Genomic DNA, 24985 nt, shown 5'->3' on the forward strand with positions numbered 1-24985 from the left:
GCAGGCATATGGGGTAAAGCTGTCCACATAGACCATCTTCTGAACCACTGGCTCTCACCGCTGTCAGTCTGCAATAGTGACCGGGAAGAATAGCCTGCAGTAGAGTGATCTGAAAGTGAGGCTTTGGATTGCTTGTGGAGCGCAGCGTGGAAGGGTGTGATGAAGATGGCTGTGCAGAGGACGGTCTATGTGGACAGCTTTACCCCATATGCCTGCATACTTAGATGTGCCTGTTTTAATCATCAACCATGTGAGTTGCTAACTATTGAACCTTCATTAAATGTAACCATATTGCTACACCTAGAGGTGCCTCTTCTCTTTTATACGTTGTGACATAACGCTACTTGTACATCAAGACATCGCTTGTATATCAAGTCAAAATTTATTTTAAAAATTTGCTTGTCTTGCAAAGCACTCTCAAACCAAGTTACTCTCAAACCAAGGTTTTACTGTATATGTAATGACAGATCATGTGACACTTGGATGGCACACAGGTGGACATCATTTCACTAATTATGTGACTTCTGAAGGTAATTGGTTGCACCAAGGCATTTTATGGGCTTCATAAAGGGGGTGAATACATATGCACATGCCAATTTTCTATGTATATATTTTTATCATTTCACTTCACCAAATTTAGACTATTGTGTTATGATCCATCACATAAAAATTCAGATTAACAAAACATTGAACTTAAGGCTGTAATGTAACAAAATAGGTAAAAAGTCAAGGGGTGAAAACTTTTGCAAGGTACTATATAATGTTTGAGAGGACTGTCAGGACCACAGACCTAATGAAGAAAATGAGGGTCACAGACTGTGGACATGCTAAATTTTTGGCTGCGGATATGATGTAGAAGACAATAAAGACAATATGAAACAGGTAACATGTTAGAGGAGGAAGAGAGATCAGTGGTATTACCCTAATCAATGTTCACATCATATACCAAATGGCCACAAGTGACACTCTGGCTGCAGGTTGGGCACCAGAGCTCTAAACTAATGAGCTGTGAAGTTAAAGGGTCACATATTTATAAATTTGGGTACCATAATTTTCCCCATTTAATAGGCGTATGCAGCTTTCAGGCATGGCACATTTGCCATCTTTACTCTGAACTGCGTTATCTCTTATTTTGTACAAAAATATTGGGGATAAATTGTGTTTGTATGTGCTAAAATTCATTTTGGTGTATTTTTTTCCTGAAAGCATAGATTTGATAAAAAGTTGCGCACATATTGCCTGACACAAAAAATTGCAACTGCCATCTTTTTATTTTACAGGGCCTCTGCTTGCAGAAAATATATAAAAAAAATGCATTTTTTTTTTAGCCAAAAATCCAAATTGTAACAAGTGTGAAAAAAAAAAAATCGAAAACTTGGTCTACAGGAGAATGGTTAAAGCTGAACTCCAGCCTTATATCGTTGTACAGACTCCTCTCCTGTACTGAAATTGCTTACATTGATTTGACTGTAAACAGTAAGCTTTTCATCATGTGCATTAGTAAGTCAGCTAGAGTCTGCTTCATTTCCTGCCTGGAGGATGTCCAGCATCATCTAGCTCTTTCCTCTACAGCATTTGCAGAATACTAAGAGGAGGTATTACAATCATTAATCTTTGCAAGACATTTTTTCTAAATACTAGTGGAATTAAACAGCCATATGAAAACATCCCTGTTTTGTGCACTGATATATAGTAACATTAATTTCCTGTGTAACTTTCTGAAAGCTTGAACTCATGCCTGAATTTAATATTATGACAAACCTAATGCAGGGCCTAGAGAACTCTGTATGACCATAAAGACTACCTTTGCTGTAAATTGAGCTCTAAACAATAATTATATTGGAAGTTTCCAACAAAATTAGAGCTGTGTCATTGGGCAGAATTGTTTGGCTTTCACACAAGTCTGTCTTTCAAAATCTAGCAAACAACCACAATCTGCCTGTGTATTAAATATTTGCCTGACGTCCCTAATAAGACCTGATTATCCTGCCTACTTAAATTGCCAACAGTTCCCAGTTTACCCAACTACATATTGCTCTAACTATACACAGGGTGAGGGACATGGTAGCAGTTTAAAGTGATATTGCCCACTTAAGGACCGGAAGGTTTTACCCCCTTAATGACCAGGCCTTTTTTTTTGCGATACGGCACTGCGTTATTTTAGCTGACAACTGAGCAGTCGTACGACGCTGTACCCAAATAAAATTGATGCCGTTTTTACCCCACAAATAAAGCTTTCCTTTGGTGGTATTTGATCACCTGTGCAATTTTAATTAATTGTTTGAGCTATAAACAAAAAAAAGAGCGACAGTTCTGAAAAAAACACCAATATCTTTTACATTCTGCTATAAAGCATTCCCAATAAAAAATGTTTTTTAAAAAATCTAATTTTTTCTTAATGTTAGGACATTATGTATTCTGCTATATATTTTTGGTAAAAAAATCCCAATAAGTGTATATTGATTGGTTTGCGCAAAAGTTAACACATCTACAAACTACGGGAAAGAGTTGTTATATTTATTTATTTTTTTTACTAGTAATGGCGGCGATCAGCGATTTTTAGTGGGACTGCGACATTGCGGCGGACAGATCAGACACCTAACTGACATTTTTTACACTTCTGGGGGGGGGGGGGGGGGACAGTGACATTACTACAGTAATCAGTGCTAAAAATATACACGGTTTCTGCACTAATGACACTGGCAGGGAAGGAGTTAACCCCAGAGGCAATCAAAGGTTTAAATGTGTCCCTAGGGGGTGTTTTCCAACAGTGTGGGGGGTGGGCTTGCTGCATGAACACAGAGACCTGTGTTCCTAAATAAGATAACACAGGATACACAGGATTTTTTTTAATTTTAAAATAATATTTACCTAGGTGCTGCCTCTGTCCCCTTCCAGCTCTAAGGCTCAAAAAAGAGCAATCAAACACCGCTGATCGCTCGGTTCCCAGAACACCCTGAGCAGAAAGCTGGTGACTGTCAGTCATCATGGTCTGCTCTGCCCCTCCAGCACTCACTGGAGCTCTGGGTTGTGGAGGGGCAGATCCAGGCATGTTGGCGGATACCGACCATATGGGCGCGATCTTTCCCGAGCCTGGACCGGCTCAGTGACGTCAGCAGACAGCAGATTTTAACTCGCTGCCTGCTAAAAACGGGTCACAGGAGCGCAGAACTAACTGCACAACTGTAATCTACAGGAGGAGTAAAGCCAAACGAGCTTTGGCTGTACTTCTCCTTTAAGTCTGCACTCCTGTGACCTAGATTTAGCGGATAGTGAGCACAGAGCTGGTCCAGGCTCTTGCAGGAATCCTGACAATGTTGGGATCTGCCCGCTCAGCCTCTTAGCAAGCCACTGAGAACCTGAGCCAGCCGCTCCAACCCCCTCTACAGTCTGGCACTCCAGTAAAGGAAGTATACATTTTTTTTTTTTTTTTAAATCCCGCACCTCTTTTAAAGTAATTTATTTCATAAATCAGATACTAATAATAGAACGTACACGCATTTGATGTTTTTTTTTTTCCTCTTATCTTGTTTCTATAACAATTTCCCTGCCAAAACGATTATTGTATATGTAGCCATTAAGTCCCCGTTCACATGCAGGCGACGCTACTTCCAGGGGCGACCTCGGAGCGGCCGCCACGGACTTCATAACATTGAAGTCTATGGCGGTCGCCTCCTGGTCGCCCCAAAGAAGCTCCGGACCCTTTTTCTAAGTCGGAGCGACTTGTGTCGCTCCTATTAGAACGGGTCCGCAGCTTCCCTATGGAAGGCGACCTGCGGCGACCTGTGAGGCGACCAGGTCGCCTCACAGGTCGCCTAAGTGTGAACGGGGGCTAAGAGTACCTCCCATTCACAGGCAGTGCAAGAGGTGACAGCGGCTCCCAAGCTGTTAAGTAATAGTGTGGGACAGCTGGTGAGTCTGAGATAAATCTTATAGAATAGGAAGATCCTTGAGTTCTGCTTTAAAACCAATGGTATAACCGACAGTAATACTATATCTATACATAAAAATGAACAGCTATCAAGCAACAAATTCAAAGTAATGGAAAAAAAAAAAAGAAATCTCAATGCGATTCAAATGTTGTTAGAATTGCAGTATAAGACTTCATCTGCAAAGCTGTATTGCATTCTACTGTATACCACTGATGCCTTTGTCACCCTTACACATTTCATCTTAATGTTTCTGGAACATTCTCTTTCCTTCTTTTTCTTAATAAATTTGATTGTGAAAAAAATAATAATCTTTTAGAATGCTTGCAAAAAATGAAAATAGAAGGCTGGCCCATACATGTGTTGAATTTCGAAAGAACATTCTTTCGCAAATCAGAAATTCCATGCGTTTTGTGATTCGATGGTGCCACCATTGATTTCGAAATTCGACCAAGCCTTCAATTTCACGTTATATGGCCTGGGAATCTTCTTTTCTTTCTAGGAATTTTCTTTTCTTGCAATCATGCACATTTCTTTTTTGATTATATTTCTCGCATGATTCTCCCATCATTGATTAGAAAATCGTTCATTTTTCAAAAAATGTTCAACATGCCTGATCACTCAAATTAAAAGAACGCATGAAATTCAGCCATGGCTGTGGCCCACTAATGGTGCGAAATTCGAAAAAAAAATTCTTAAAGCGGAGTTCCGGGCACAGAAAGCATTTTTCAATAAACATACCCCCGGGACAGTCAGGGCTAGTAGATTCCACAATGGCTAGCCTCTGATCTGTCCCGGTTCGCACTTACCTGCAAGAAGAAATACTTACTTATAACATTTCTTCCACAGCGTTTCCATCTCTCTTGTGGGCAGCTTAAGCCGGCGCGATCCTCTTCCGCGTCCTCTTCTCCCAGAATGCGCCTGCACCGGCCCCTCTCGTCACTTCCGGTGCGGCGCCGCATTCCTCCACAGCTTCTGGGCATGCCCAGAAGCTGTTTAGCAGGGAATGCGGCGTCGCCCCGGAAGTGACGAGCGGGGCCGGTGCCGTCGCATTGATTCCTGGGAGCGATGACGTTCAGCTCCCAGGAATCATCGCGAAGGAGGAAGTGACAGAGGAGCCGCGGCACAGAGGGAGGAAGTACATTGAGGTGAGTATTTTCGATCTTCAATTACAAGGGGAGTTTAAAAAAAAAAAAAAAAAACCTAACTATCCTTTTCAGGTGAAGGTGAAGAAGCGGACGGGCACAAAAAAAAAAAAAAAAAAAGATCGATTTTGTGCCCGGAACTCCGCTTTAAGATAAGATTTTCAAAAGAAAATTCTTTCAAAATTCGACCCATGTATGGCCAGCCTAATGGGCCATACACACTATACAATTTTCTTTAGATTTTTTCCTTCAGACTTACCAAAACCATATAATATGAGGTCAAACCTAAACACTTTCAATTTGTATGCAATCAGGCAGGCCCTTGCACTACATAGAAAAGGTAAATCTAAAGGAAATCTGACAACAAAGGTTGTATTGTGTATATCCAGCTTAAGTATCAAGAAAAAGCTGATGAATTGAACTGAACAGCAGACCTGAAAAAAAGGAAAAGTTCCATGGTCTTGAACAATAAAAAGGAATTATGCTAATACTGTGGTTTCCATGTAGCACAAGGCAGCAGTTCCACAAATCATGCAGAATGAAACTACATTTAAATAAGACGAGAATTTATACTTCGAAATAAAAAAAATCACACAAATATAAAACTGCAAATGGAGAGAAAGGCCTTCACAAATATACAGTTCATAAAGGATCTGGCAGAAAACAGCAACTGTCAGTTAAGCTGATCATTAGAAAAAACATTCCACATTCAGCTTATAAAACTTACCAGCCGGTTGTTCTCGAACACATTTTCTTTTGAGAGGGCACCAAAGTCTCTAGAGAGAAATAGGAAGAGGTATGAGTGTCAGGAGGAGGGTGAAAGCAAGGATTGTTTCAGCTGAAATACGGATCCATTACAATGAACAATTTCAGTTTTCTTTCATACATACATGAAGAAACAGACAGGTGGAGATGACCACAACTATGTGCTGCCAAGAATACTGGATTTTAAAGGTCAAGAACAAATGATATACCATATATCATATTAGAAATAATATAATATAGCATGGTGATCTCCTTATTCATTTTATTTATTTATTTTTTATAATAAAGCTACTAAATACTAAAAGCTAAAAATGTTTTTTTTTTTTTTACTTAATGCATTCCTTGAATTAACCACTTTAGCCCCGCTCACATTGCTGCTACTGCGGCAATGTGGCTCGTTATCGTCCAGCAACGTAGACCTACGTCGCTGGACTCCTCCCCTTGTGGACGGCGTGCGCACGCCGCCGGAGGCTCGCTCCCGCTGTTTTCAGTCACAGCAGGAGTCAAGCCAGGGGAGGAGCGGCGGTGATCACCGCCACTCCTCCCCGATCGTCGGGGAATCGAGTGTGGAGATCCGCCCGCTTGTGTAAACAAAGCGGGCGGATCTCCTAAGTGACAGGCAGGGTCAGATTATATAGTTGTTTTTCCGTGCTTACGGACGTCTAAGTAAATGGCTATTGAAATCTGCACCCATAGGGTTCTTTAATTAAATTTATAAACATGTTATAGTCACTTGCTCTGTGCCACAGAGTGGCCCCGAACCTTCTTTTCTGGGGTCCCCCCACTGGCGATCTTGGCTCCTCTACCTCTCCTTCTGCTCCCATAGCAAGCCAACTGCTATGGTGCACACATGGATGCTCGCTCCCAGCTGTCTGTGTCTAAGGAGCTGCGCTCCATAACCACACACACACCATGGCTTGGCCCCGCCCCACTTCCCCCTTATAGCACTTGATTGACAGCAGCTCAGGTAAGTATTTAGGGAGGTGGTGGGGGGGGACCGCAAGCTGTAAAACGTTTTTTACCTTAAAGCAGGGAATGCATTAGAGTAAAAAACATTTTGTGGGCCTACGACCGGCCTGTGTTTTTTTGCCTGATCTCTATGGATAAATGGTCCTCTCTGGAGTCTCCGCTGTTACCAATTTTGGGCAAACCACGGTATATTTCGGGCTTTCGAGAGGGTGCCTTCAATTCGTTACTGGAGTCGAAGCAATATCAGGCCTTGTGTTTTGTGATTTCGAATGCCTGGCCTTCGCTGCAGGCTCTGACGGGCCTGAATGGTCCATTACACCTGGACTTTTGGAGAGCACTACAAAATACACCATTTTCTACAGTTCCTATCTGTCCCTAGTACTTTCTGCCTCAATTTGACCACACTTGACGAGTACTGCTCTGCAAAGGACCCACTTTCCACAATGTACACTCTCCTGGTTACACCACCTGAGGACTTCCTATTGCCCTCCTTGGCTGAGTGGGAATTAGACTTGGGCAGAACATTCTCAAAGTGAAGACGTACCAATATATCTTGATTTGCATTGAAATCCTCAATCTGCACGAAAGAGCAGGACACCCATTTTAAAATCCTAACTCGATGGTACTGCACTCCATCTCTTCTTCAAAGATTTTTCCAGGGCAGCTCTGCTCTGTGTAGGAGATATCAGGAGAAATGTGGGACATGCAGCATATCCTATGGACCTGTACTAAGTTGGGGAGATTCTGGAAAGAGGTCCACACGATTATCCAAAAATTTACAGACTACAAGGCCACTGAGGATTTGGCTTTCTTCTTGTTACATGCTTCCACATTCCCAGCCAACGTTTACAATAAAATAAATTATTCGCCACCTCCTAAACGCAGCCAAGGCCTGCCTCCTTCTTACTTGGATGGAGGATATGGTTTTGACCGCCCGACAAAAGTGAGAGACCTACACACAAACCAGGACTTTGTGGAACAAGTTCATCTATTCTGAGGAAGGGAAGGCTCTCATTGAGGTGAATCTTAACTGATTGCCGACCGCCCGCTGCAGATATACTATGGCAGGCTGGCTTGGCTGCAGAATCAATGTATGGGTACGTCGGTTCGCAGGAGCGGTCCTGGGGGGGCGAGGGCACGCCCCCACTAGGCAGCGGGGATGCCCATCTACGGGACTGGCGGCACCGATTGCCACCGGGCACCCACGATCGCTCCCCGCTGAGAGAGAGAACGACGGTCAGCTGTTGTAAACACAGCAGACCGTTGTTCTCTCTGAAATGATCATAGAGGGCCTGTGATCCTCCAATATAGGATCACAGGTCTCTGTGTTCATTTCACAAGTCCCTCCCCCAAACAATTAGAAAACACTCCCCTAGGCTCAAACTTAACCCTTTGATCACCACTGGGTTATCCCCTTCCCTGCCAGTGTCATTATTACAGTAACAGTGCATATTTTTAGCACTGATTACTGTAGTAATATCACTGGTCCCCCTAAAAGTGTCAAAAATGTCCGTTTGGGGTCCGATCTGTCCGCTGCAATGTCACGCTCCCGCTAAAAATTGCAGATCGCCGCCATTACTAGTAAAAAATATATAAATAAAAATGACAAATATTTCCCCTAGTTTGTAGACGCGATAACTTTTGCACAAACCAATCAAAATTCGCTTATTGCGATTTTTTTTTTACCAAAAATATGTAGCAGAAAACAAATTGGCCTAAAAGGAAGAAAAATTGTGATTTTGATTTTTTTTGGGAATGTTATATAGCAGAATGTGAAAAATATATAAAAATATATTTTTTTTTTTTTCAGAATTGTTGCTCTTTTTTTTTTGTCAAATACCACCAAAAGAAAGCTCTATTTGTGGGTAAAAAAAGGACATCAATTTTAACTTTTTTTTTTTTTTTGGAACACCGTCGCACGGCAACAAAATTGTTCATTAAAGTAACGCAGTGCCAAATCGCAAGGAGCAGCCTGGATATTAAGGGGGAAATCGTTCAGGTCCAGAAGTGGTTAATGAGTGATGGTAGCTTTACACCTTGTAGCAGCCTGACTGACTCGCAAACTGCTGCCCACTCCCATCTGGGCTTTTATTTTTTGGACAGGTGGCTGGAACTCCGCTTTAAGGAAATCTTCAGACATAAAAATGAAAGCAATCATTGCTGATCTCTTTTTGGAAATCCAGTTGCTTAGCTGTCATGCTGACTTCAGTACTTTGAGTCAGTGACCCATAGTAAATACACAGTAAGTGAAGTCAAATCATGATTCACATGATTAACTAAAGCTGCCCAGAAATGGTTCGAAATTTGCCTGGTTCAGCAAAGACCGGATGAATCTCAATCCATGTATGGGCACTGTGGTAGTATAGAAGTTGCTAGTTCAAAAAGAAAAAAAAAAAAAAACACTGACTCATTTGTGGCCAGCTTTAGGGTCCTTTCACACGGGCGCAACCGCTGACAGAGTCCGTTCTGCTCAGCGGGGGATCGATCCCCGCTGAGCAGGCGGATGACAGCTCCATCTCCGCTCTGTGTGCGTAGACGGAGCTGTCAGATCCCCGCTGTTCTCTATGGGGAGATCGGACAAGAACAGACTGCCTATCCGTTGTCATCCGATCTCATCCGATCCGCCAGACGGATGGAAAATAGGGTTTCCATCCGCCCGGATTTCACGGACAAGATCAGATCGGAGAGCAGCGGGTGTCAGCGGACATGTCACCGCTGACATCCCCTGACCTATAGGAATGCATGGAGCATCCCATCAGGTCCACCTGAAAAACTCACAGGCAGATCGGATCAGATCGCCCGTGTGAAAGGACCCTTGCACACAGGACTTCCAGCCTTTATGACTAGTAAAAACGATCAGAAAATCAGAGCGCCTGTTCAACAATCTGATCATTATTACACAGCTTTCAAGAGCTGATCACGAGAGTTCATCCGAAATTATGCAAAGGAACAAACACGAAAATGTTTCTTGCACGATATCAGAACATACAATTGTTATTTAACCACTTCAGCCCCAGAAGGTTTTACCCCCCTAATGACCAGGCCATTTTTTGCGATTCGGCACTGCATTGCTTTAACGAACAATTGCGAGGTTGTTGGACACTGTACCCAAATACAATTGATGTACTTTTTATCCTACAAAGAGAGCTTTCTTTTGGTGGTATTTTGGGCTAAAAGCAAAAAAAAAAAAAAAAGGGACAATTTTGGGGGAAAAAAAAAAAACATTTTTTACTTTCTGCTATAAAACATTCCCAATAAAAAAAAATCAATGTCAATGGTGGGAGCAGACCACCATTTTTTTTTTCAAAGGGAAGAAAAAAAAAAAAAAAGTAGCACTTTAGGTCTCTTTAGGGTACTTAATTTTTGTATAGAGGAAGGAATCAAACGGAGGGTGTAGCAAAAAGGTATTTGCAGCCATAGGAGCTCTAAAAGATCTTAGGCCTGGCACAGCAGGCTAAACCTTTAGATTAACATCTGACAAAATCCCTTGTAAACCTGAAGTGATGGCAAGAGATTGTGGTGCCTCAAAAACAGTATATTAGAGACCGTTGAAATGCTGAATATGAATAGAGTTGGTAACAGGGGCCAGAGGCTCAGCCTGCTCTAAGGTCTCTGGGGTTTTTAGAAACAGACTCTGCAGGGGAAGGCAACAGAGTGCGTTTCAGAGGCGGCTGGTGCTCAAAGTTTTTTTTTTGGGGGGGGGGGGGGCGCAAACAGAAAAATGTAATAGGCATTGCTTTGCGGCAAAAAAAATGCTGTCAAAAATTGCGTGACTTTGAAGTCACAAAAGTGTGAAAGGGGCCTTCAGTAATCAATGTATAGTGAGCCCCCTTCTATGCAAAGTGACCATCGTGCCCCCTTCAATGCAGAGTGACCATCGTGCCCCCTTTCAATGCAGAGTGACCAGCGTGCCGTGACCCTTTCAATGCAGAATGACCAGCGTGCCCCCTTGCAATGCAGAATGACCAGCGTGCCCCCTTTCAATGCAGAGTGACCAGCGTGCCCCCTTTCAATGCAGAGTGACCAGCGTGCCCCCTTTCAATGCAGAGTGACCAGCGTGCCCCATTTCAATGCAGAGTGACCAGCTTGCCCTCTTTCAATGCAGAGTGACCAGCTTGCCCTCTTTCAATGCAGAGTGACCAGCGTGCCCCATTTCAATGCAGAGTGACCAGCGTGCCCTCTTTCAATGCAGAGTGACCAGCGTGCTCCCTTTCAATGCAGAGAGACCAGCGTGCCCCCTTTCAATGCAGAGAGACCAGCGTGCCCCCTTTCAATGCAGAAAGACCAGAAGCCCCATTTCAATGCAGAGTGACCAGTGTGCCATGCCCCCTTCAATGCAGAGTGACCAGTGTGCCATGCCCCCTTCAATGCAGAGAGACCAGTGTGTCCCCTTTCAATGCAGAGAGACCAGCGTTCCCCCTTTCAATGCAGAGAGACCAGCGTGCCCCCTTTTAATGCAGAGAGACCAGCGTGCCCCCTTTCAATGCAGAGAGACCAGCGTGCCCCCTTTCAATGCAGAGAGACCAGCGTGCCCCCTTTCAATGCAGAGAGACCAGCGTGCCCCCTTTCAATGCAGAGAGACCAGCGTGCCCCCTTTCAATGCAGAGAGACCAGCGTGCCCCCTTTCAATGCAGAGAGACCAGCGTGCTCCCTTTCAATGCAGAGAGACCAGCGTGCTCCCTTTCAATGCAGAGAGACCAGCGTGCTCCCTTTCAATGCAGAGAGACCAGAAGCCCCATTTCAATGCAGAGTGACCAGTGTGCCATGCCCCCTTCAATGCAGAGAGACCAGTGCGCCCCCTTTCAATGCAGAGAGACCAGTGTGCCCCCTTTCAATGCAGAGTGACCACAGCATGCCCCCTTCAATGAAGAGAAACCAGTGCACTTACCTGCAGCGGCCGCTTCTCTTCAGTCCCCCGCGTCTTCTCGAGTCCTCTCTCCTCCTCCTCGGCCAATGGCATGGGTTTGCCTTTCAGCCAATCGGGAAGCGGGTCTCGGACACGCTTCCTGATTGGCTAGGAGGAGGATCCGTGTAAGAAAAGCAAATTTTAATTAGCTATTGTCACACAAATGGGTGGGCTAGGGCGCAGTGCTCTGCGCCCCGGGTCCACCCTTTTCTGAAGCCTATTAGAGCCTCTGGCTCTAATCAGGTGATTCAGAAAAAAAAAAAACATTGAACTCCATGCGTCCGGTGTCCCGCATGTAGATTAGGGGGCCGGACGCATGGATAGGGGGAGCGGCGCCCCTGCGCCCCCAACGTACCAGCCTCCACTGTTGTGTTTAGTGCTACTATGGGCATTGTGATGTAATAACTGAGCACATATGACCAAAAAGTCCTGGGTAAACATATTGGACTTGGGGCCCAACAGAGCTGAGGAAGACTACCATGACGACTGTGGACTTAAAATAACAGAGTTCTCAAGTTCCAGATGCTTCCTTCCCACTCTATCCAAATGGAAACAAAAAAAAATACAAAACCTACATGTTTTGCCTAGAGATGCACTTAAAGTCTCATGCACAATGGACGTTTTTACAGCTGACTTTTTTTTTCTGTAGCCAGTAAGCTCCCCAGCATGTTATCCAATGGGGTTTATTTACTAAAGGCAATTTCACTGTGCACTACAAATGCACTGCAACTTGGTATTGCAGTCGCTATAGATCTATGGGGGGACAAGAAAAATAAAAAAAACAGCATTTTTGCTTGCACATATTTAGAGGATAGAAATCAGCAGAGCTTCCCCTCATTTTAGATCTTCCCTCACAGATCTACAGCAACTGCACTTGTAGTGCACAGTGGATTAGCCTTAAGTAAATCAACCCCTATGTGTCCTTGCACATTGTCCTTTAGCGTTTTTTGGCAGGGGCATTTTCTGGCTGGGAAAAAAAAACAGAAGTAGAGTGTTTGAAGAGGAGTTTTTCAGCTGTAAAAATGCTCTAACTCTGAAAAACACGGCAATTCAGCATTTATGAGCGTTGTTAAACCATAAGCTTTTGTGGGAGTATAATTTGCTATAAGAAAAAATAAATAAATAAAAAACGCAAACCTTTTTTTATAGTCCAGTGCGCTTAGGGCCTAAAAGTGAATTTTGTGTAAAAACACAAGGTCCGCTTTATTGACTTCCTACCCCTATACAAAAAACACCTTATGATTAGTGTTGAGCGAACACGGACTGTATTCGTGTTCGTACCGAATAATTGGATTTTTGTTACCCGAACACGAACACTTTACTGTATATTCGGGTAAAAATCCGTGTTCGGTCGTTTTATTTCCGGGTTTTGCATGCTTTGGCGCTCTTTTCATGGCGGGCTTTCAACAGCCAATCAACAATCGTTTAACTGGTGTGCCTTAAGCCATCCCAGCCATGCCTGCAAATGTCTCAGTAGCTGTGATTGGCCGTCTGAAGCATGTGACCAAGTCTTTATAAGTTCGAGGCAGCCGCAGCGGCGTCATTATGCTGCTTAGATCAGGGACAGAGCACACATCAACGTGCTGGCTGCTGATTAGGGAAAGATAGGCAGGAAAAAAACATTTGTGTCCGGATAGAATTGAGGGACAGGTCGGAGTGTTTAGGCAGGGCGAGTTGTAGGCATTTTAGGGATAGAGTCTGCTGAATTATAGGGTCAGTGTGTTCTACAAACTACAATCGATATTGCTGTGTGGGGTGGGGTCTGCACTTAGTTCTCCTGATCTACGATCTCTTCTCAATCCTGTTAGGGACAGAGTCTGCTGAATTTTAGGGAAAGTGTGTTCTACAAACTACAATCGATATTGCTGTGTGGTGTGGGATAGGAGATAGGCAGGTGTCAGTGATCCACATCCATTTTTCTGTGTGTGGGCTGCAGTGAACACAATCTTTTTGGGGTGCAGTGAACACAATCCTTTTGGAGTGCAGTGAACAAAATCTTTGTGGGGTGCAGTGAACAAAACCTTTGTGGGGGTACAGTGAACACAATCTTTGTGGGGTGCAGTGAACAAAACCTTTGTGGGGTGCAGTGAACAAAATCTTTGGGGGGGTACAGTGAACACAATCTTTGTGGGGTACAGTGAACACAATCTTTGTGGGGTGCAGTGAACAAAACCTTTGTGGGGTACAGTAAACACAATCTTTGTGGGGTGCAGTGAAGACAATCCTTTTGGAGTGCAGTGAACAAAATCTTTGTGGGGTACAGTGAACACAATCTTTGTGGGGTACAGTGAACACAATCTTTGTGGGGTGCAGTGAACAAAATCTTTGTGGGGTGCAGTGAACACAATCTTTGTGGGGTGCAGTGAACACAATCTTTGTGGGGTGCAGTGAACACAATCTTTGTGGGGTGCAGTGAACACAATCTTTGTGGGGTGCAGTGAAGACAATCCTTTTGGAGTGCAGTGAACACAATCTTTGTGGGGTACAGTGAACACAATCTTTGTGGGGTGCAGTGAAGACAATCCTTGTGGGGTACAGTGAAGACAATCCTTGTGGGGTGCAGTGAACAAAATATTTGGGGGGTACAGTGAACACAATCTTTGTGGGGTGCAGTGAACAAAACCTTTGTGGGGTACAGTGAACACAATCTTTGTGGGGTACAGTGAACACAATCTTTGTGGGGTGCAGTGAAGACAATCCTTTTGGAGTGCAGTGAACACAATCTTTGTGGGGTACAGTGAACACAATCTTTGTGGGGTGCAGTGAACAAAACCTTTGTGGGGTGCAGTGAACAAAACCTTTGTGGGGTGCAGTGAACAAAACCTTTGTGGGGTACAGTGAACACAATCTTTGTGGGGTGCAGTGAACACAATCTTTGTGGGGTGCAGTGAACACAACCTTTGTGGGGTACAGTGAACACAACCTTTGTGGGGTGCAGTGAACACAATCTTTGTGGGGTGCAGTGAACAAAACCTTTGTGGGGTGCAGTGAACACAATCTTTGTGGGGTACAGTGAACACAATCTTTGTGGGGTGCAGTGAACACAATCTTTGTGGGGTGCAGTGAACAAAACCTTTGTGGGGTGCAGTGAACACAATCTTTGTGGGGTGCAGTGAAGACAATCCTTGTGGGGTGCAGTGAAGACAATCCTTGTGGGGTGCAGTGAAGACAAACAATCCTTGTGGGGTGCAGTGAACAAAATCTTTGGGGGGTACAGTGAACACAATCTTTGTGGGGTGCAGTGAACAAAACCTTTGTGGGGTACAGTGAACACAATCTTTGTGGGGTGCAGTGAAAAAAACCTTTGTGGGGTACAGTGAACACAATCTTTGTGGGGTGCAGTGAAGACAATCCTTTTGGAGTGCAGTGAACACAATCTTTGTGGGGTACAGTGAACAAAACCTTTGTGGGGTACAGTGAACACAATCTTTGTGGGGTGCAGAGAAGACAATCCTTTTGGGGTGCAGTGAACACAATCTTTGTGGGGTGCAGTGAACACAATCTTTGTGGGGTGCAGTGAACAAAACCTTTGTGGGGTACAGTGAACACAATCTTTGTGGGGTGCAGTGAACAAAACCTTTGTGGGGTACAGTGAACACAATCTTTGTGGGGTACAGTGAACACAATCTTTGTGGGGTACAGTGAACACAATCTCATACTTCTGAAGCTTTGAGGGTGCTGCCTGTTCTATACTCCTCCTCCTCTTCCTCATCCATCCTTTTAGGTGTACAAACAATAGTAATTGGGGCCTAGAATGCTTCTGTACGTGTGAAAAACATACACTTTTTTTGATCATATTTCCTATTCCGTTATTCAATAAAAACCTTTGGGGCTCAATTAAATTGCGGAATAGTCTGTGTCGGTACGTGTGAGATCCACCTTTCCAAGTTTTTGGGGTTCATCTCATACTTCTGAAGCTTTGAGGGTGCTGCCCGTTCTATACTCCTCCTCCTCCTCTTCCTCATCCATCCTTTTAGGTGTACAAACAATAGTAATTGGGGCCTAGTGTGCTTCTGTACGTGTGAAAAACATACACTTTTTTTTGATCATATTTCCTATTCCGCTATTCAATAAAAACCTTTGTGGCTCAATTAAATTGCGGAATAGTCTGTGTCGGTACGTGTGAGATCCACCTTTCCAAGTTTTTGGGGTTCATCTCATACTTCTGAAGATTTGAGGGTGCTGCCTGTTCCATACTCCTCTTCCTCATCCTCCCTTTAGGGTAGGAAAAAATTTAATCGGGCCTAGTCTGTGTTTGTACGTGTGAGATACACAGTTTTTTATCCTATTCCGCTATTCAATACACACCCTTTTGGTGTAAAAAACATTAAATTGCGGCATAGTTTGCATATTTGACTGTGAGATACACCCGTGCGATACTGTTGTTCTTTTGTTCCGCTATTCAATAAAGACCTTTCTAGGGCAAGATCTTAAATTTCAGAAATATGAGGAGAGCGTCAAATAGGGGCCGTGGCCTGGGTCGTGGTGGTGCTGCTGCTAGAGCTCCTGTTGCAAGGAGAGGACGTGGTCGATCTGTGCCAGCTACACGCACAAGTGAAACACCTTCCTCAAGTGTGAGTAGGCGACAGAACCTGCATCAGTATTTGGTAGGGCATCATACGCCTCTAGAAGTGATGAGGCCAGAACACAGAGAGGCGATAGTAGATTGGTTTGCTGCTGACAGTGCCTCCAGTTCCTTCACATTGTCTCCCACCCAGTCTACTGCAGAAAGGTCAGAGTTGGCACCTGCAGCCAATGTCCAACCGTCTTTCACCTCACCCCCTTGCAAATCAGGCAAGCAGTCTGAGCCCCAAGCCATAGAGCAGTCTCTTATTCTTTTTGAGGACTCTGTCAGCAGGGTTTCCCAGGGCCATCCACCTAGCCCTGCCCCAGAAGTGGAAGAGATTGAGTGCAGCGATGCCCAACCACTTATTTCTCAAGATGAGTACATGGAAGGACCATCACAGCACGTCTCCGATGATGACGAAACGCAGGTGCCAACTGCTGCGGCGTTCAGCATTGTGGAGACCGACAGGGAGGGCAGGGGTGAAGACTGGGTGGAAGATGATGTGGAGGACGATGAGGTCCTCGACCCCACATGGAATGAAGGTCATGCAGGTGACCTGAGTAGTTTGGAGGAAGAGGCGGTGGTCGCACAGAGCCACCAGCACAGCAGAAGAGGGAGCAGGGTGCAGAAGCGGAGCGGCCGTGCCCTAGACACTACGCCTGCTACTGCCCAACGCAGCAAGGGAACGAGCGCACCAAAGTCAGCTCAAAAGAGTTCTCTAGCGTGGAAGTTCTTTAGAAAATGTGCTGATGACAGGACACGAGTGGTTTGCACCCTGTGCAATCAGAGCCTGAAGCGAGGCATAAACCTTCTCAACCTGAGCACAACCTGCATGATCAGGCATCTAAGTGCAAAGCACGAGCTGCAGTGGAGTACACACCTTCAAAACCAAGAAACGTCTCTGGCTCATCCTGCTTCCTCTTCTGCTGCAGTCTCGGCCGCTCCAGCCACCTCTGTAGTCATACCGGCACCTGCCACCCCGCAAACAGACGATCTGTCAGCAACACCACCACCTGGGTTACCAACAACCATCTCCACAATGTCCCGTGGAAGCGTTCAGCTTTCCATCTCCCAAACACTTGAGAGGAAGAGGAAGTACCCCCCTACCCACCCGCGATCCCTGGCCCTGAATGCCAGCATTTCACAATTATTGGCCTTTGAAATGCTGTCATTCCGTCTGGTGGAGACGCCCAGTTTTAAAAAGCTTATATAGCATATTTGCAATTTGGCACATGTCCTTCCACCACCGAGGATTGCAGGGCGCTTCAGTTTGCCTCCTGTTCCTAACTCATCCTACTCCGCTACCTCATCCTCTACCGCCTCCTCATCCGGACAGCGTAATACCTTCACCACCAACTTCAGCACGGCCAGGGCTAAACGACAGCAGGCAGTTTTACAACTTGCCTGTTTGGGGGACAAACCACACACCGCGCAGGAGTTGTGGAGGAGCATGGAACAGCAGACAAATGAGTGGTTGCTGCCAGCGAGCCTCAAGCCCGGCCTGGTGGTGTGCGATAACGGGCGAAATCTCATAGCAGCTCTGGGCCTAGCCGGTTTGACGCACATCCCTTGCCTGGCGCATGTGCTGAATTTGGTGGTGCAGAGGTTCCTTAAAAACTACCCCGATATGTCAGAGCTGCTGCAGAAAGTGCGGGCCGTCTGTGCGCACTTTCGGCGTTCTCACCCTGCTGCTGCTCGCCTGGCAGGGCTGCAGCGTAACTTCGGCCTTCCCGCTCACCGCCTCATATGTGACGTGCCCACAAGGTGGAACTCCACCTTGCACATGCTGCAAAGACTGTGCGAGCAGCAGCAGGCCATAGTGGAGTTTCAGCTGCAGCACGCACGCGTGAGTCGCTCTGCGGAACAGCACCACTTCACCACCAATAACTGGGCCTCCATGCGAGACCTGTGTGCCTTGTTGCGCTGTTTTGAGTACTCCACCAACATGGCCAGTGGCAATGACGCCGTTCTCAGCTTAACTATCCCACTTCTATGCCTCCTTGAAAAAACAATTCGGGCGATGATGGAAGAGGATGTGGCACAGGAGGAGGAGGAGGAGGATGAAGAGGTAACATTTCAAAGGCTTTCAGGGCAGTCATTCGCAAGGGGCTCCGAGGGTGGGTTCCTGCACACACAAACGCCAGGGACACAATTGTCCAGCAGGGGCACAGTTCTGGAGGATGAGGAGGAGGAGGAGCTGGAGGAGGAGATGGAACCATGTTCACAGCAGGGTGGCACCCAGGCCAGCTCATGGCCATCACTGGTGCGTGGCTGGGGGGATACAGAGGACACGGACGATACACCTCCCACAGAGGACAGCCTTTCGTCGCCTCTGGGCAGCCTGGCACACATGAGCGATTACATGCTGCAGTGTCTCCACAACGACCGCCGAGTTGCCCACATTCTAACTTGTGCTGATTACTGGGTGGCCACGCTGCTGGATCCCCGTTACAAGGACAACGTACCGTCTTTAATTCACTCACTGGAGCGCGATCGCAAGATGCGCGAGTACAAGCGCACGCTGGTAGACGCGATGCTGCTGGCATTCCCATCTGACAGCGGGGCCACAGTGGAAGCACAAGGCAGAGGAGGAGGAGGAGGAGGTCGCCATCGCAACCAGGGCACCGCCAGCACCTCAGAAGGCAGGGTTAGCATGGCCGAAATGTGGAAAAGCTTTGTCAGCACGCCACAACAAACAGCAGCACCAGCAGCTCAGATGGAACGTCTTAGCAGGAGGCAGCATTTTACCAACATGGTGGAGCAGTATGTGTGCACACGCCTACATGTAGTGAATGAGGGGTCTGCCCCCTTCAACTTCTGGGTCTCCAAATTGGGCACATGGCCTGAGCTTGCCCTTTACGCCTTGGAGGTGCTGGCGTGCCCTGCAGCCAGTGTATTATCTGAACGGGTATTTAGCACGGCTGGGGGTGTTATAACAGACAAGCGCAGCCGCCTGTCCAGAGACAATGTGGACAAGCTCACGTTCATTAAAATGAACCAGGCATGGATCCCACGGGACTTTTCCGTACCTTGTGCAGAATAGCAATGGATACCGACCTTACCCAGCCATTGTTCCATTTTTGCTCTTTCTCACTCTTTTGGGGTGTACCCTCATTTAAAATTTGTGAAAAGAAGCAGTGTTGGCTACCTCGTCCTCCTCCTCAGGGCCAGATTAACGTAGGGGCTATTGGAGCTGCAGCTCCATGCAGGCCCCTACCTTTTATATAGGCCCCGGGTTGGCCATATTCACTGTGACCGCTCTTCTGTCACTTGTAAACACAGAAGTCTGGCTTCTATGCTCGCTTCCCCAGGCAGCACCCTCAGAACCTCCCCACACAGCGCGAAGGCCGGACAAGGAGGGACAGTTGCCGATGCATGGATGTGTTTATGGGCTTCAGAGACAGCATCCCATGTTGAATTAGGCATGCATGGCTGCACCCTTCCTCCTCTGGGTGCATGCCAAGGCACGGCCCTTAAGGCCCTTCAAAATCCTCAGCACCAAGACCATGATGCTCTTAATCCGGCCCTGGTCCTCCTCCACCGCCGCTTCCACCTACACCGCCCATAGGTGTGCGCAGCCTATTGCATTAGGGTGTGCACCCCAAAGTTGAAATACACATGCATGTGTTTGCCTACATGTACATGGCCCCGATACATTACTCTCCCTGCTGGCAAAGAGAAATAGAGCAGAGCAGGTGCGAGGGAGATCTTTCCCATCTCCTCACTGGCAAACAGAGCGATAATGCTATGTGCCCTAGGTGATTAGGGTGTGCCCAGGCCTATGGCCTATGACACCGCCACATCCACCACCACCTCAACCTCCCTCCTACTCCATATGGGCCTCGTCCTTCAGAGATGAAGAACATTGTTTTATTTTTCTGGGTTTTTTTTGTTGTTTTAAGTTATTTCCCTATCCACATTTGTTTGCAGAGCACTTGCCATGCTCTTAACTACGTTTTGCTGCCATTTGCAGCACTCTAGCCCTTTCCATTGGTGTTTTAGAGCCATTTTAGTGCCTTAAAGTTCGGGTCCCCATTGACTTCAATGGGGTTCGGTGTCCGGGAAAAGTTCGGTAAAAGTCTGGGACACGGACCCGGACTTTTTTTTAAAGTTCGGCCGAACCCGTCGAACACGGACATCTAGGTGTCCGCTCAACCCTACTTATGATTGCTAGAGGAAATAAAGTCCACTTCCTGGAGGTGCTGGTGATATCCCTGTAACCTGCCACTACCTCCTGCAAAAGCTGCAAGGGCACATTCTCCAGAGCTTTTACATACTTACATTTCCTGGTTGACAGTGGTGAGGTACTCTGAACTCACTAGCACCTCCAAGAAGGGGGTGCAAGCTAGGCCTAATGCTGGCCATACACCTGCCGAAAATCTGTCATTTGATCCGATCGTCCCTTTTTTTCGTCCAGTTAATGGGCACAAATAGAAAAATCGTTTTCAACTTTTCAGAGCCGAAAAATCGAAAGAACAGTTTTGAAAATCTGCCGGCCAAACGATAAACGAACAATAAATTGAAAGGTTAATGTGTTTCTCGGTCGACCTGTTTGCATTTGGTATATATGACAAACTGAATTCATTTATGTCCATTGAACGATTACCTTTCAAAATTCGGTCATTACATGATGGCACGATCATTTGCTCTCACGGCTGAGTTTTTGTTTTTCGAAAATGAGTTTGTCCAATATTTCGGCTAGTGTATGGCCTGTTTAACCACTTAAGCCCCGGAAGATTTTACCCCCTTCCTGACCAGGGGGTATTTTGCGATTTGGCACTGCGTGACTTTAACGGACAATTGCGCGGTCGTGCGACGCTGTACCTAAACGAATTTGGCGTCCTTTTTTTCCCACAAACAGAGCTTTCTTTTGGTGGTATTTGATCACCTGTGCGATTTTTTGATCACGCGCTATAAACAAAAAAAGAGCGTCAATTTTGCAAAAATAGCAATATTTTTCACATTTTTTTATATGAAATTCCCCCCAAAAAAAATGTAAAAATCAAAATTTTTTAACATTTTCGGCCAATTTGTTTTATGCTACCTATGTTTGGTAAAAAAAAAAAAAAAAAAAAAAAAAAAATCGCAAAAAGCGTATTTTGATTGGTTTGCGCAAAAGTATCGCGTTTACTAACAAAGGGAAAGATTTTTGTCATTTTTGTTGTTTTTTATTTAACGCGTAATGGCGGCGATCTGCGATTTTTTTTGCGGTACTGCGACATTGGGGCGGACAGATCGGACCCTTGACTGACATTTGTGACACTTTTGGGGGTCCCAGTGACATTTCTACAGTAATCAGTGCTATACATATGCACTGTTACTGTAAAAATACACTGGTAGTGAAGGGGTTAACTTTATTTGGGAGGGAGGGGCTGTGTGTGTCCCTAGGGGCGTGCTTTCTACTGTGATTGGCTGTGGCTTCAGCTGTAAGGACACTGATCAACGGATCTACATACTAGATCCATGTGATCAGTGTTTTTACAGAGAGGAGAATGACAGGTGGCTTGTTTACACAAGCTGCCTGACATTCTCCCTCTCCCCCGCCGATCGCCGAGTGACCGGCGGACATCGGGGCCGCTGGTCACACGCGCGGAGGGGGTCCGTGACCACGCGGGAGCGCGCCTCCGGCGGCGCGCGCTCGCTCGCTCGCTCCCTAGACCCTCACAGGCAAGCGACGTAGACCTACATTAGTTTGCCTGTGAGGGGCTGACCGCCGACGTAGATAGTCGTGTGGCGGTCGGCAAGTGGTTAAGGGAAGTTTTTTTTTCTTCCCAGAATACAGTAGAGGTCTGTTTATAATGAAGTGATTTTTACCAAACATTCACTGATGATGAATAAATCACTGGTCATTTAACCACTTAAGCCCCGGAAGATTTTACCCCCTTCCTGACCAGGGCCTATTTTGCGATTCGGCACTGCGTGACAATTGCGCGGTTGTGCGACGTTGTACCTAAACGAACTTGACGTCCTTTTTTTCCCCTTAACAAGAGCTTTCTTTTGGTGGTATTTGATCACCTGTGCGATTTTTTGATCATGGCTATAAACAAAAAAAGAGCGTCAATTTTGCAAAAATAATATTTTTCACATTTTTTTATATGAAATTCCCCCCCAAAAAAATGTAAAAAAATCAAAATTTTTTAACATTTTCGGGCAATTTGTTTTATGCTACACATGTTTGGTAAAAAAAAAAAAAAACGCAAAAAGCGTATTTTGATTGGTTTGCGCAAAAGTTATCGCGTTTACTAACAAAGGGAAAGATTTTTGTCATTTTTGTGTTTTTTTTTTTTAACGAGTAATGGCGGCGATCTGCGATTTTTTTTGCGGTACTTCGACATTGTGGCGGACAGATCGGACCCTTGACTGACATTTTTGACACTTTGGGGGTTACCAGTGACATTACTGCAGTAATCAGTGCTATACATATGCACTGTTACTGTAAAAATTACACTGGCAGTGAAGGAGTTAACTGTAGAGGGTGGGGTTAAGTGTGTCCTAGGGGCATGTCTCTAACTGTGATTGGCTGTGGCTACTAGTGCAAGAACAGAGATCAACGGTACTACATAGTAGAACCGTCTGGAGATCGTAGAACTGTCTGATCTCCATTCTTACACAGGGAGAATGACAGGCGGCTTTGTTTACATTAGCCGCCTGCCTTTCTTCCGGTGTAACGGACGATCGCGAGTGCACACGCGCGGGGGGGGGGTCCATGACCGAGTGGGAGCTTGGTGAGGGGCTGACCGCCGCAGTAAATAGTCGTGCGGCGGTTAGCAAGCGGTTAAAACACATGCACCAGGAAGATTCATCTGACGGGAATGTTTGGGGTATGTCAGACTTAGGCCCCTTTCACACAGGGGAGTCCGTCGGCGGACTAAATATAGCTGATGCTGCATACAGGTTATTTGCACTAACAGCAGGCACATGTATTAGGTAAGAAAAAAGCTAGTTTGGGCCAGCTGTGCCCAAAAAAATATATTTATAGGGACAGCAAATCTGGAGTTAGGCTTTAACCACTTAAGCCCCGGAAGATTTTACCCCCTTCCTGACCAGGGTTTTTTTTGCGATATTTTACTGAGTGACTTTAACGGACAATTGCGCGGTCGTGCGACGCTGTACCTAAACTAATTTGACATCCTTTTTTTCCCACAAACATAGCTTTCTTTTGGTGGTATTTGATCACCTGTGCGATTTTTTTGATCATGCGCTATAAACAAAAAAAAAAAAAAAAAAAAAAAAAAAAAAAAAGAGCATCAATTTTGCAAAAATAACAATATTTTTTAAATTTTTTATATGAAATTCCCCAAAAAAAAAAGTAAAAATCTAAATTTTTTAACATTTTCGGCCATTTTTTTTATGCTACCTATGTTTGGTTAAAAAAAAAAAAAAAAAAAAAATCGCAAAAAGCGTATTTGGATTGGTTTGCGCAAAAGTTATCGCGTTTACTAACAAAGGGAAAGATTTTTGTCATTTTTGGTGTTTTTTTTTTTTAACGAGTAATGGCGGCGATCTGCGATTTTTTTTGCGTGACTGCGACATCGCGGCGGACAGATCGGACCCTTGACTGACATTTTTGACACTTTTGGGGTTACCAGTGACATTACTGCAGTAATCAGTGCTATACATATGCACTGTTACTGTAAAAATTACACTGGCAGGGAAAGGGTTAACTGTATTGGAGAGGGAGGGGTTAAGTGTGTCCTAGGGGCGTGTTTCTAACTGTGATTGGACATGGCTACTAGTGTAAAAACAGAGATCAATGGTCCTACATAGTAGAACCGTCTGATCTCCATTTTTACACAGGGAAGAATGACAGGCGGCTTGTTTACATTAGCCGCCTGCTTTTCTCCCTTCCCGGTGAACGATAGCGAGTGACCGGCAGACATCGGGTCCGCCGGTCACACGCACTGACTTGTTAGGGAACGAGTCGGGGCGGGCGCGCGCTCGCCCGCTATTGGCTCACAAGCCAGTGACAGGCTAGTGACGTACCGGTACGTCACTTTGCCTGGCCGGGGCTGACCGCCGCAGTATATGTACTTGCGGCGGTCGGCAAGTAGTTAAGGATTCATTAACACGGCATCTGAGATGCAAAGAATGTAAAGTTTTGCATGCATCTAAACACAGCACTATAGTAATCATTGAGGACATACACACAGCTATGTCTAGAAGCAAAAATGTGCACTGCGTTTAGCGGTATAGTAAAAAAAGTAGGACTCAAATGTGTTCATGGCCACACAGAGCGGCAAATTTTACACATGTACTCGTATAAAACACGTGTAACGCGTACAAAGTCAGTAAAAGAATTGTACACATCTAAACAGAAGTACTTTAGGTGCGTATTTTATTCAGGATCTGCTAGCTCTGCCAGCAAGAACCCGCGTTTCATGCAAAATATACGCATATGCCCGTGTGAATGAAGCCTAAGCATTTCAGATTATAACAAAAAAGTCCCAGAGTAGAAGCACTTAAACATGACACCATACAGCATCAGTATGAGTCACAGAAACACAAGACAGAACAGCATTTCATACCATGATTCATGGCGGATAAAAAATAACGTATGTAATCCATGAGGACACAGTAGTTCACATCTAGAGTTTGCACAGGCTGATCAGTAACATGCATTGGCTGCTCCTTTGATTATTTCTTGTAAATTGACTCAAATAAAGATATGAAAAGTCTTGAAATACAGATGAATGGGCCAAAAATA

At 45.4% G+C, this 24985-nt stretch overlaps 1 protein-coding gene across 4 annotated transcripts in view; it reads right to left on the minus strand.

Annotated features, from left to right (window-relative positions):
- MICALL1 (MICAL like 1) overlaps positions 1–24985 on the minus strand; it is a 211254-nt gene that overhangs the window by 178646 nt on the left and 7623 nt on the right. For all 4 annotated transcript variants that reach the window (XM_082265216.1, XM_082265215.1, XM_082265214.1 and 1 more), the window contains exon 2: positions 5802–5850. In XM_082265216.1, the coding sequence (XP_082121342.1) occupies positions 5802–5850 (49 nt within the window). The remainder of the gene's footprint in view (positions 1–5801; positions 5851–24985) is intronic.

This window comes from Pelophylax lessonae, assembly GCF_965119305.1.
Source record: "Pelophylax lessonae genome assembly, chromosome: 8".
Lineage (NCBI taxonomy): Eukaryota > Metazoa > Chordata > Amphibia > Anura > Ranidae > Pelophylax > Pelophylax lessonae.